The sequence below is a fragment of the Myiozetetes cayanensis genome, unplaced genomic scaffold (genome assembly GCF_022539395.1).
Source record: "Myiozetetes cayanensis isolate MyiCay16 unplaced genomic scaffold, myiCay2020 scf13, whole genome shotgun sequence".
Lineage (NCBI taxonomy): Eukaryota > Metazoa > Chordata > Aves > Passeriformes > Tyrannidae > Myiozetetes > Myiozetetes cayanensis.
In genome coordinates, this window is record NW_026086937.1 from 20323058 (window position 1) to 20336899 (window position 13842).

A 13842-nucleotide genomic window follows, 5' to 3' on the forward strand; every position below is an offset into this window, starting at 1 on the left:
TTATTAATTTTATTATTTAAAACAGGACAAGAAAAATATTTTTGTGATAATTGAGAATTGTAAAAAGAGGTTAAATATGAGGGATAAACATTCTGAAATCCACCATGTGGCACCAAACAGGACATTAAAAATTGTTACCCAGTTATCACATGCACATTAGGGAAAGACACCAAAATCTGAGTCCCTTCACTGGGCAAAAAGCACATTAAAAATGCCAGGTGAAAGAAGAGACAACAATTCAAATTAACATCACTGCAACAAACCCATTAAGCCAAGACTTATTGGCTTTAAATTGCCAAAGGCCCAACTCACCGTAGTAAAACTCTCCCTGTTGGTACATCATTGGAATTTGCACTTCACTTTCATCATCTTTAGTGAAAGAAAAAGTTCTTGTATTTTCAGGTCTGAACTGTGACTTCCAGTTGCCCTTAAAGTAGATTGCGTTGATGAGAGCCAAATGAGTGAGAGCACCAAAATCTCCTGAAGACACAAAATCTTTGATCATACCTAAAAAGAAAGCCAACTGTCAGTCTGTGTGTCAAACTGAGCATTAAATCAAAACTTGAGACAGCTTGGAAAAATGCAAGAAAATAAAAAGCTGTGCTAACATGCAATTTCCAATTCAGATGTTTCATTAAATCTCAAATTAAACTGCCAGTGTTTTGTAAACCTAAATCACAGTGTAGGTGCATAAACCCTTCCATCAAGTACAAGTTAGTCAACTGTTTCTTCATCACTACTAAATATACCCCACAAGGAAACCATGTGGGAAAGGGTCACACATGGAATGTTTACACTGGGGCCATGGAACCTTTCAGCATTTTCACCTTGAGGGCAGAACTTGTGCCAACTTTGGCTCCGCTCTAGAGATGCTCTGAAATGGGGGCTCGGTTTAAAGTGCACCCCTGGGACCCCACCTGGGCCAGTTCTGAGGGAAGCTCTGCATTCCAGCAGTGTCCTTCTGACTCCAAAGCAAGGACTGACCATCAGAACCCCTCATGAACTCACAGCATTTGCTCCACTGACATCAGCTCTTGAACAGCATGAGGGAAAAGCCAACGGAGCACCCGCTCTGTTCATGGGAGGTTCAGCAGCCGAGCGGGGAGGCTGCTTTACTCCCACTCCTCCATCAGCCATTTACAGCACAATACACTCTGGTACCTGCTTCAGCTCATCTGAGATGGCTTGATTTCAGCAGAATCATTTCCAGTTTGGTAAATTTGGTGCACTGACCAGCTCTGCCACTGCTGTTGAAGAATGACAGCTTTTCTTGCTCACTTCTATTTTTAACTGACACTGCAATGCAAGGTGTTAAAATAAACACATCCCTCGGTCTGATTATTAACTCTTTAATCCTTGGTTTAAAAAACAAATTAATTCTGCTTTCTGGAGCACATGATCCTGACTAACTGGTGTGAAATTTGGGTATCCCAGGGCAGGATCTCTTCCGGGTTGCTGTTTGTGCTCCATTTTATCCAGAATGTTCCAAGGAACGAGGTGTGACTGATACTGCCACACTCACTTGGAGATGGAAAAAAGAAAAAGGAAACATTAGGAAGGAAACCACTTCCAGGTTTCTGTTTCTATTTGGTAAGTCATATTCCCTTATGTTTTTTCAGCCCCATCTCGTTAACACTCTAATGAAATGTGAAGCATTTTTTTCTGCCCAGAGAAACCTTTGGCAGTTCTGGTTTCTGCTCGAAGCCTCCCATCAGGCTCATCCTGCTGGAACAGGAAAGCTGCCTGCCCTGAACCCCTTTCCTAAGGAGAAAATGAGCTTCCTCCCCTGTCAGAGCTGGAGGCAGGAGGGGATGAGATGGAGTGGCCAGAGAGCAGCTGAGGGATTGTTACATCCCAACCTGGTGCCAGGAGCCCCCCAGTCTCTGTCAGCCCCGCTTTTCCTTGTCCTTCACACAGACCCCACGTTGCCCTGAAAACACTTTGCAATCTGCTGCATCACTGACATCCATCTCCATCTGGAGACTGAGATAAAGGGCAGAGTTTGTTATGGACACAACAGCCGCCCTGTTCCCCTGGAAAAACACCAGGTTATTGTCAAAATGGAATAAAAGCATTACAGGAGGAGTTTTCCCGCTTTGGAGCCACTTCCATAAAGCATGATGGATTCTTACATGCTCAGACCACATGGTGATGTGCTGAATTCCATATGGGGATCCTGATCCCTTCAAATTTCCAACAGTACAACTGTGTTAAGAGTCAGACCTGATGAATTCCTGTTAAAATATCAACCCTCAGAGTGGGCCAGATGAACCAGAAGGAGCTGATGCTTTGATCCTTACAATGGGAGATGTAACTGCACTCCCTCACCTGGAGACTCTGCAGGTATCCAGGGAATGTCTCCTCTTTGGGATCTGACAAGCCAAGCCAGCACTCCATCAAGCAGCTCTCAGTGTGCTTATTTACAGCAGCAATTTTGGGCTTAATCCCCTGCTGCAAATTTGTGTTGTGAAACTGTTGACAGTCTTCCTAAAATCATCTACTCTCTAAACACACTATCAATTCCTCCCATTGCAAAAAAATTCCATTACAGAGCCTGATTTTGTGCTTCAAAATTACCTTTTTATTCCTGAATATTTCTCAGTGCCTTGTCACTGTGAATTCCTCAGAGCAGTGATACTACACACATCCAAAGCACAGCCCAGTAATTCCTTTGCAGACAAATTTTCTGCCATTGGCAATAATACTTGTCTTCTTTTTTAATGTAATTTAATACCAAAATCAGTATTAAAATACTATTGCAATGTCTACTATTAAAACATTCTCATTCAATAAATGTTAAAGGTACCTTTAAGATGGTAAGACCAGAGGGGGAAAAAAAAAACATTCAAATAGATGCTACATGATCAACAATGACTAATATTACTTGTGACAGATCATTCCCACACAGGAAAAAAATAGAAATACTAGAACTGTTTCTGTGGGAGGAGAAACTTTAGTCTCAAACTGAAGAGAGAAAAGCCAAGGCAACAATTTGACAACGCTGCAGAACTCTGGAAACAGGAACACTTCCTGCAGGAAGCGCCCAAAAGAATCCCATGGACTTACTGTTCGTGTGATTCTCCACCCACTTGTTGATCTGGGCAGCAACTGCTGCACTTTGGCTGAAATCCACATTCTCCACTTCGGCCTTGAAGTATTTTTTGACCAACTGCAGGAATTTGTCGCTGACATGGAAGCCGCTCTGCACGTACAGGGAGTTGGCGATATCCAGCACGTAGTGACTTTCTTCGGTGGTCGCCATGTCAGAAAGGTCCTTCAGGAAGGTAAATTCTTCACCTGAGGGAAGAAAAACAGCTTCAGTGGTTCAGAAAAGAAAGTTACTCCATGCTTTTTTCTGCTGAAGATTCAGTAAGACATTTTATGCAAAAAAAAAGTCATCTTTTTTTAAATAAACTTGTTTCTAAAGCTACACACACCATCAGATCTGAAGGGTATTTTACAAGAACATATTAGTTGAAGCTTATTTTTATTACTAGTTATAATTAACACAATTAATGAGACATTTGAATCCCATCAGAGACAAAGCTATCAATGGAAAACCTTTCAACACCGAAAGAGCAATTAAGGAAATTATTACTGGTCACATTTGTATGTCTTGCCACCACAAATCCTCAACAGAACTTTTGTTCCATCTTAAAAGCCAGTTGGTTCAGGAAAAATGGATTTCAAATTTTGAAACTAAGGGGGCTTCCCACAGAGTTCTCCATGCAGAAAGCAGGTCTAGAATTTCCCAGGATCCTGTGTGGGGCAGGACAGAATCATCTGCTTGTGTAATGAGGAATCCTGAGTAGGACAGTTTAGGGAGCTTGTACTGCTGCATCATATACCTGGAGCTGAAATTTCCAATTTAAAAACAACCAACCAAACCTTAAAAACCTGATTGCAATGATTTATTCCAAGCAGAACTCATGGAGATGCTCTCATTGAATACCACTCAGCAAGAAGAGTGAATGGCCCAGCTCAAGGCAACTCACAACTCCTTCAATGACAGCTGAGGGATAATTGATTAATGTTTTAGAGACAAACTGGAGAATTAAATGTGTGCCTCCACAGACAGGCATCATCCCTGCAGTGGTTTTGTTAAACACAGTTTGGTCACCGTGCTCAGAAATTCCTCCCCAGGATCCTTTCACTGAAGAACTGAAAGTCCAGCAAGACTGTCCGGTATGAACAAGAAATTTCATTCAGGTTTCAAAATGGTTCCTTTGATACCAATATAAGCAATTTGGCTGAAACTGCTGCTTTCCTTTCAGGTTTCACTATTAATCCCTAAAAAGGATGTTCCTAAAAATCTTCTTACAGCCCTAGAGGCAAAGGCAAGCTTGCTCTGCAGAAAGCAGGATGAACAGTTGGCTGCAGCAGCTGAAGATTCAGGTACCCAAGCCAGGGTTGAGTGTCAGCAACTCTCAGCTCCTGCAGAACCCACTCAAACACGCTCCAGCATGTCCAGATCATCAACAGGACACCAAGAAACCCAGTGATGAACAACCCATGGACAAGACCAGCCCACCTGCATCCTTGTCCAGGCACTGCCACCTGTTTATTTAAAAAAGGAACCCATGATTAAGAGGCCTCACCATTTTTCAAGCTGTCAAACCCCAAGGAATGTCGAATCTCTTTCAAAGTGGTTCCATGGGCTCCCAGCTCCACCATTCCCATGGCCAGGGCAATGCTCAGAGGAGAGAAAAGGATGTTCTCATCTTCCCTGGTGGCCCTCAGCTGGTTGTAAATGTTCACAGAGAGCTCAGCAATGGTTTCATCGGGGATATTGGTCTTGAGGCCTTCACTTTGCAACACAAGCAAAGACAACAGTCCAAGGAAATACATGACTTGAGATTTTAGGATCTGCAAGATAAATTTTAGAGAAAAGAAGTTAACTTTGTTAAAGTAAAACAAGATTCAACTTTAGTCTTAAATCTGTGGGGAAATAAAACCAATCCTGGTCAGAGCTCAATGCACAATGCACTTATTGGGAGGAGACTTCGAACTGAGGTTAGGATCTATTTTCAAACAAAAATAATCTACTTCAGTAGGTAAATGTACGTTTCTGAAATCTTCCAGCCCCAGATTAACAAAACACTTGTGGTCACTGCAGAAAAAGACCCCAAATAAAGCAACACCTTTCCTACTTCATGTTTGAATTCTGCTCTTGTGGTTCAGCAAGGCTGATCTGGAATCTGTCTGTGCTTCTGTATTTTTTCACCAAGGAGACCCAAAAATCCACTATTTCCTTCATTTGACCTTCTGGTAAGATCCAACTTATTCATCTAAGTCACTCTAAATCCCCAAAAGGTAAAAATCTTTCAAGTAGTGTAGGAGAGCTCGCTGACACAGTGACAAAGTTACTGTACCGTGAGGTTGCTCCCTTACAAAACACGTGGCAAGCAGCCAAAACTTCTTTGAAAGAAAAAAATCAATCATTCCTTGGTTACCAAATCAAACTCCTTTTGTTAGTAAATAATGTGAAAAGCTGGGTAGCTGTGCTGGCCAGGACTCAACACCCACTCAGAGATCTCCACAGGCAGTCACTGCACACACCAGGCAGGAAGATTCTTGTGGAAACAAGGAAGGAAATAAATAAATAAAAAGGGCGAGCACTGATGTTTTTGACTAATCCAACCTTCAAGCTTTGCTGAAATGCTTCAGTAAGCAACAGTCCTCACTCTGAATAACCCCAGTTCAGCTCATCACATTACCAACAGCAAAATTCCAGCTCCTGGAGCAGTGTTTGTGTATCTCCATCCTTCCATTTTTCCCTTTACGCTCCGTGCTCCCTCAGCATCTGAGCCACTGGTGCTCCATGTCTTGGTCAGAACCACAACCAACATTTCAGTTCCTTCCCTCTGCCACTCCTGGTGTCTCTAACACACAACAGAGGCAATTCTCCTGAGGCAGGAGGTTGGGCAGGACAGGACTAAAAGCTTTATTCCAGCAGTGTTTCCAGGTTGTTGTGTCAGTGTGCAGGGCTCCTCAGCACAGCACAACCTGTGGGAATGCTGCTGCTCCACTGCACCCATCTGCAGGCAGCCAGCCCAAGTGCCTCTCCTTATGCTTCCCAGCAATCCTGGGCCTGCCTTTCCACAGGGTTCTACATCCACGGTGCAAAGCAAGCTTTATACAACATTTATATTCTGCATTTCACCTTCAAAGGCCTGTGCAGCAGCATCTAATTCACTCACACAACACAATGATCCATAATTTAAGTGTTATTACTCACATTTTGTAGCTGAGAAAACACAAAGAACAAGTGGGTACACACACGTGCCTTGGCAGCCACTGGGGCTGGCACTGGTTACGATTCCTCCTGTCCCCCAGCCTTGGATTTGTTTAGTCCTGAGCTGAGAAAATTAAACAGATGAGCCAGTGCAGGGGTCACACAGGATTCAGGGAAAAGGAGAGCCTTGACTGCCCCCTGCCCCTCCTGTCCTTTCTCCTGATTGTTTCCATACATGTAAGAAACATCCCCCTTTTCTCCATCTCCAATAAACTCTCCTCTGTGCTGGCATCCCTTCATCTCTCTGGGCTACCTGATCAACCTTCCTCTGATCCTTGGCAAGGTATCAAAAGTCTCCACTGAAGGCTCTTGCTCTGTTTAAGAACAGCCCAGACAAGTCACACAAGCCTGAAGCAGCAGGTTTGACACCTCCTGCTGACACTTTTCACTCCCAAAACTCCCCAGCACTTCACTGCTGCCCAACGGCAAACACTTCAGTCTGACCACCACTACTTATTTCACAAAGGCTCAGTTTTTTATAACCAAAACCATTCTCCACACACCACAAACTTCCCCAAAACCTGCTTTTCTTCATAGCAGTTCATTTTTTTTTAAAACCTGTCCGTTTAGAAAGTATTGACTTTAGGATATGAAGGTTTCTGTTGTAGAAAATAACTGGATTTCTCTGTGATCAGGGGTATTCTAGATTCCTTTATTTTAAAAACCCCTCAACTCTCCCAATGTTACATAAGACTTCAGTCAGCACATCCCTGGGACACACTGAGCCCAGGTATTATTCTCTTATCCTAAAAGCTGCACAAGGCAAGAAAGGCTTAAAAAACCCACGTCACACAGGTCTGGAGCGGCATCAAAAACGGTGCTCGAAAAACAGATAAGCAGAAGCTCATCTTTCTTTGGCTGAGGATGAACTCAAATTTGGGGACTCTCCCATCCTGATCCATACAAACAAGTTGTGCAGCTCAACGTGGATGCAGCCATACAGAGAGCTCAGCTTTCCCCTCCTGGATCAAGAATTGTTTGAGCTCACTTTGAGACCTGACATGGTTAAAACAGACATAAAATAATCTTCAATTTTAAAAAAGTCCAATTCCCCAGCCTTTCAGTGCAGAGGCAGCTGTTCAGCCCTCCATCACCGATCCTTGTCCTGTGTGCTACTGCCAGGCAGGCTTAAATAATTGCAGGGGGGGAAGTTTATACATCTTAATTAAAGTGCTTAACGTGCAGGTCAGACTGTCTGAATGCTAATAAAATGTTTGGTATTAGACAATGCTAAAAACCCGAAATTATTTACAAATCAAAGTCGTATTTCTTCGTGACCACTCTGGTAAAGCTCTTTATGTGAAATAATTAAGTTACAATACTTTTCATTATTTAGTTGGACAGAAAATGGGGTAAGTACATAGATGGAGTCAAATACAATTTATACTGAAATGCACTTTACAAGACAAAGCACCAAATGTCTGGTTTTAAATACATGGCAAATCCCACTGATGGCAACACAAGAGGTGGAGCTGTGCAGACTTAAAGCTCCCAGTAAAACAAATTAAAGTCTAACAATCTTTATTTCCCCCCCTGCCCCTTCCCCATCACTTCTGTCTAGAGAGGTTTTCCAACAGAATTCACTGAGAAGTTCCCCATCCACATGTCCAGGGAAAAGGAAGGCAGCAGGGAGGCAGGAATGAGCACCTGGGTGTGGGCAGAGGATGTGACCAGCTCTTTGGCTGGCACTGCTCTCTAAAGATATTTGGGAAAATATAAAAATAGATAATGAGCACAATGCAAGGGAAGGTGATTTAAAGCAAACTGAAGATGGTCAGCAGGGAAAAGGTTGTAAAACACCCTGGACATCTGATCCATCCCTGCCAGCCAGGGAGGAAATGGTCTTCTCCATCTAATCAAAGATATCTGTGGTAAATTCCTCAGTTCAATTCTTCTCTCACTTCTGGTACATGAGTTCACTGTTCTGACAACGGGGAATCCAGCTCTTAATTGTCATTCCAGTCAGGACAGTCCCTGCTTCCCTGATCCTGCCTCACTTCAGGCTCTATTATTTTTGGTTTTATGCCTCCTCATGCAGGGGGGCTGGATCCAACCAACAGCTGAGCTACTGATTATGTGCAGCAAGTTCTCAGTACCTGTGTCCTGTAAGGGGCAGGGGCACCCTGGCCTGTCCCTGCAGCAGCCCTGAGAGCCGCTGGAAATCCACTGTGCCCCCCTCACAAACACCCTGTAAGGGAAGGCAGTGGAGCTGAACGTTATGTAACGTACATCCAGAAAGTTAAAAGAGTTCCTGGGAGTATCATCAAACTTTTTACTCAGTCTTTTGTCTCCTCCTCAGACATCCCCAGTCCAGCCTGTCAGTGCTGATCTGCATCAGTGCAGTGCAGTTAAATAACACTGCAGCAGTGGCAGAGGAGTCGAAGTCCCCACTGAGCAACGTTTAAAAATCAAGAGCCATCAGTTCCAAACGGTACTGTGTGCACTTTGCATTTCTCAGCTACATGCAGGAATGAAAACAAGCTGTTAAAAATACCTTCACTCCTCAGTCACACAGGTGTTAAGACCAACAATATGAATTTCTCATTTGAGGACCAGTCTCAGACAGAGAGTTTTGTTTTATTTTATCTTGATGTACGAATACCTCTTTCCTACCAGGCAATCAACAAGTCAGTGCAAATATACAAACACTCTCCTTGCAAAACAATTGTGCATCCCAATTGCTGCAGAGGTTTGTCAGACTATTAGTTTTGCTCTTGCTTGCAACTGCTCTCAGGGTAAAAAGGCAGTGACAGAACAGGAAACCACAGGATTCCAGATGTCCTTCAGCAGGTACTGCCATTGAGGTCACAACTGGTTCAGTTCCCAGGGAACCTTTTCATCCAGAATTTCAGACAACTGCTGAAAAGTTGTCATCAGTCCTGCAAGTCAGCCCAGCACGTTTCCACAAGTGCTTACGAGCAGCTTTCCCGTTCTCCTGCCCTTGGGCCAGCCCAGCTGCGCTCCTGGGCACAAGAACACCCGGTTTTGTAATGTTTGAAGAAAAACACTCGTATGATAAACACAGAACGGCTGCTTCTCTCCAGCTCCTGCCTCTCCCGAGCAGAAGGCTGGGATGACTAAGAGGAAGCAGAACAACATCGCCCCCTCACACCCACAACGCCTGAACTGTTCGGTTCATCACATGTGCTCTCGGGGAGATGCAGAAGGGGCCGGTGTTCTCTGTAAGACGAGATATTTTGGGAGGTATCATATCAACAAACTCCAACGGAGTTCACAGACACAAAGTACTGTGAAATTCGAAACAGCCAGAACTGGACTCAGCGTAGGAAGGCGCTAAAAATTCGATTAAGGGTTGCATTCTAGTACCTTGTACTTGTCAGACAGGTTGAAAAAAATGGGTTATAATTTCCTTGTCTTTAACACCTCTGCAGACAGAGGGTTTTATAAAGAAACTCATTTATGGTTTTAAAAGCTTACAAAATAAAGCTGAGATATATATATTGCCTGAGTTCCTCAGTACACAGAGACTAAACTAAGATTAGTTGCCTTAAAGATCACTCCTGGCTACCTGCAAACTCAACCCCAATGGTGTGGGAAGCACAAATGAGAAAAACTGCTGAGTCCTCATCAGTGTGTAGAAGAAAAGCTTGGGGAGAAAAGCAGGACTGATTACACTCTCTCCTGTAAAGAGCATCTGCAGCAACACACAGAAGTCTGGCAGAACAATTTGATAAAGCAAGAGCTGAATGTACTCAGGGAACAAGAGCTAATGGTCAGAGGAAAAAAACCTCACTATTTATGGATTCAGGGAGGAGCTGAATGATTCTCCTTCCCCTCAGACCCAATCAAAGCTATCATGTCTGTGACAGATTAATTCTGGAAGAAGTTTGACATTGGTGAAATTCAGCCACTGCTGCTCTGCCCCTCAGTAAATGTGACAATTGCTGCAGGTACCTTTACTCTGGGTGATTTCTGGTTGGCAACCACATCAAACAACACAGTATCAAACAGGGAGGGACCACCTAACCAGTAACAAGAGTTTAGAAAATGAACACAACTATCCCTCCACAAAGAGCCCAGAGAGCCCCAGCTGAGCACGGGGGATGCAGGAGCAGTCAGGGAGATCCTCAGCACTGCCCAGGACCAGCAGTGGTTGTCAAGGCTACCCTGAAGGATGTGCAGAGGAGGCTCCCACTGACAGCCAGGATTTGCTCCTGGACTGATTTAGGCTTGGCCTGAGGCTGCTCTGCAACAACAGGGGAATGTGGCTGCTGCCACAGACCTCCAGGTTCTTACAAAGCCACCTGATCCTCAATGTAAGAATCACTTTTTCCGTCCTTTCTGCTTTGCTCAGAAATCCAACCCGGCAGATTTTTGTTTGAAGATGGGCAAAAATGCTTCTGCTGGAGCCAAAGTATCCTCACAACTGGAAGGTTGTGGTTTTACCTCCCACAGAAGGAGTGGGACACTTCATCAGCTGCTCACTTTGTTCACTGTCCTCTCCCTCCAGCACAAAACAAAGCTCAAACCTGAGCTGACTTCCCCTGAGAGATAATTTCTTTTCCATAACCAATGGCACAGGTGTAGGGGGGACAGCAGAGCAAGGGCCAACTGCTGGAATCAACCATCCTAGCGGGAAATCCTGCCCACACAATGCACTGGGGCATCCTTCCACATGCAGCTCATCCAGAGCCTGCCTGGAGGTGATAGCAGGGAAATTAAAGTGCCAATTCTCACAGCAACAGACAAGCAATTCATGAGGTGTTACTGCTGAGAGCAAGGAGAATATACCCAAGGAAATGGGAGAATAACTAGATGTCCACAAAATGTTTTAAGCTCCAGCTGGGGGGGACAGCGCAAGCAGCACATGAAGGGATCTGCAAAGTCCTTTGGTTAGCAGAAGTAGTCTGGTTCCTGGATGTGGTGACAATCCTGGAAAATGATTTATTCCTCTCAATAGCAGGCAGACACATCACTGCTCTGACATGTGTTACATTCAGCCAGCGAGTCAACTCCTTCTTATTAGGGCATGTATTTACATTTTCTGCGCTGCAAAACACGTTTATCCCTAAAAAATGTTTATCCTCAGCTTATGTGAGCATCTGACCTCGTCAGGCAGAGATCCCACAGACACCATTAGGTTTGTTGGAATCTGTTTGTTCCATACATGTGCAGTGACATCCACATTTCAATCTGCACTAACGTTAGTAATAAAGTTAAGGCATTTTTATCACCATCTGTCAATTATGGTGTCATTGCCTTCTGGAGCAGGAAACCTTGAGGTTGATTTCATTAGAAGCAGCACAGTAACAATATAGAAAATAGCATTTAAACCTCCAGGATACAGGGACTGAGACCAAGAGGAGTCTCTCTATAGGAAGTTTTTGGACTACACTCAAACCTTGCTGCCCAAAGCACAGCAAGTCGTGCCCCTCATGTTTTAAATGACCCCCACAGCACCAGGAGCTTCGTGATAACCTGAATGGAAAATGGTGCCTTGAAAACTTTCATATGGACAATTTTTACCATTAAATCCCCAATGTTTTTAAACTTTCATGGAGCTTGGCACCGAGTCACTAACCTGCTGAGGCAATTATGCAAGCCAAAGTTGTCTTAATTGCGCTTCCTCAAACATATTCCCTCAGCTCCAATTAAAAAATAAGAAGAGATGCTGGGAAGCCATGTCCAAAATACTTAAATTTGAATAGCCTGAAGCGAACATCTAAATACATGTCTCGACGATTTAAAAAAGGTGGTCTTACTTCAAAAACTACTACTGTTAAGGCCTGCAGTTGGGAGGACTTGTATGTAATTTCTCTGTTTGTTTCTTCTGTCTAGAAGGAAAAAAAAAAAGTGGAAAGAGTTTGGCAGAGTGCTTTACTTGTGACAGCTCCAGTGCGCCCCACAAAGTGGAAGCTATAAATAAGGAAACACAAAACCCACAAGCTCTGTGAAGGAGAAAATTTGAAGCATTGGGGAATTTGAGGATTGTAGAGGCTGAGAATTGGGGGTGTGCACGTGACCCTTCCAGGAGAGTCGACAAAGCCTGGCTGGGGAGAAATTCTAGGCTGGAGATTGAAATATCACATTGGATCCGCTTTCAACAGATCAAAACAGAGGGTCTACCTGTCAAGTTCCACAGAAGCAGCTTAATCAGGCATAGATTGGTTGGTTTAGTTCTTTTAATCCCCATTTCTGTCTCAGGGAGGGCTGGCAGCCCTGTACACCCCCTGAAGGGCATCACCCTCATGCACATCGGTCTTGTGGGGAAGGTGTTGACCTGACTGGACATGGAAGGAGGGACAGAAGGTGAAGTTGGGTCTCAGCAGCTCTCAAGAATCAATTCTGACAAGTTCTACTTTCGCAGTAACGTTTGTTTGGGGTGAGAAGGCCAAGGCAGTGCTCCACTCCCAGTGCAACCTCTAGGGATGACACCCCAAAGGAGACAGCGCCGTTCCTTCCCCTCCCTTTAGATTTCCTTGGGGCTGGTTGGGCAAGGCAGGGTGTGATGTGATTCTGCAGCAGTCACTTTCTATCAGGAGCAGCAGCAAAGCCACACTGTGATCAGTTCTCCTCCAACCAAGAACAGCACCTTGCCCGCTCCTGCACGTCCTGCACATTTCCTTACTTACAATAAGTCCCATTTCTGCTACTTTACTGTGAAATTCAGTCGATCAGGAAGCTCCCAGTAACAAGTTCCCACTATAATTTAATTAAAGGGCAGTAGTTAAGTTTCACCATATGCAACTGCCAGATGCAATCAGTGCAGTTTAAGTCTAAAGGCGTTGTTCCTGCGTGTACTGGAGCATGGTTTTATAAGTGATGAAAGCTGTCACTTATGTCACAGATACTGCTCTAATGCAGGATGATATTACAGTTTCAGCAGAACCAAAATATATTAATAATACATTCTGTGAAAGCATTTACAGTGAGTTTGCAGTACAGTGTTTCAAGTGGCACACACTTTCTTGCAACTCCACATTTCTGGATAAAGCCACTTGAGATCTGTTACGTTACTCTGTATGCTTTGCCTGGCACCGTAACAAGCTCCCACAGCCAATTTTAAACCTCCCAAAGTTGGAGGACTGGAAGACACAACTAATTAGGGAGGAACAAAATCAGAACAGGAACCCTTCGCTATCCAGGATCGTGGGAAGAAGGAATACTGCATCGAAAGTACCTTAAAATTGGGTGTCTCTGGAGGACACTTGCTCAGAGCCTTTCAAAAGCCTGACAACCAACTCAGGAAAGTTTTTAAATGTCTTTAACAAAATGCAGGGAGGAATGATAATCTTTGAACCATCCCAAAATAACTAAATAGAAAAATATAAATTGTGTGTTAAATAGTGTTTCAAAAGATCAAAGCAGAAGTTAATTCTTCAGCACTTTGTCCAGTTCCCTTCCCAAGGACTTCAGAAGCAAAGAGATCAGGCTGTGGTACAACTGTGTCAAGATGATGAAGAAAGTTAATTAAAATGTATCAGGATTTCAGAAAAGAGTCTGTCACTTTATAAACTGAAAGCAAGCCTGACATACAAAATAGCTTGTTTTCCTACAAAGTAACATTGGCTTCAGCCTTGCAATCA

The 13842-nt window shown here is 43.9% G+C and overlaps 1 protein-coding gene across 1 annotated transcript in view; it reads right to left on the reverse strand.

The window, feature by feature from the left end:
- SERPINI1 (serpin family I member 1) overlaps positions 1–13842 on the reverse strand; it is a 45451-nt gene that overhangs the window by 15642 nt on the left and 15967 nt on the right. Inside the window, exons 2-4 of the mRNA XM_050308509.1 lie at positions 4599–4866; positions 3067–3297; positions 313–507 (exon numbers count right to left, since the gene is read on the reverse strand). Coding sequence (XP_050164466.1) covers positions 313–507; positions 3067–3297; positions 4599–4848 — 676 coding nt within the window. The 5' untranslated portion in view covers positions 4849–4866. The remainder of the gene's footprint in view (positions 1–312; positions 508–3066; positions 3298–4598; positions 4867–13842) is intronic.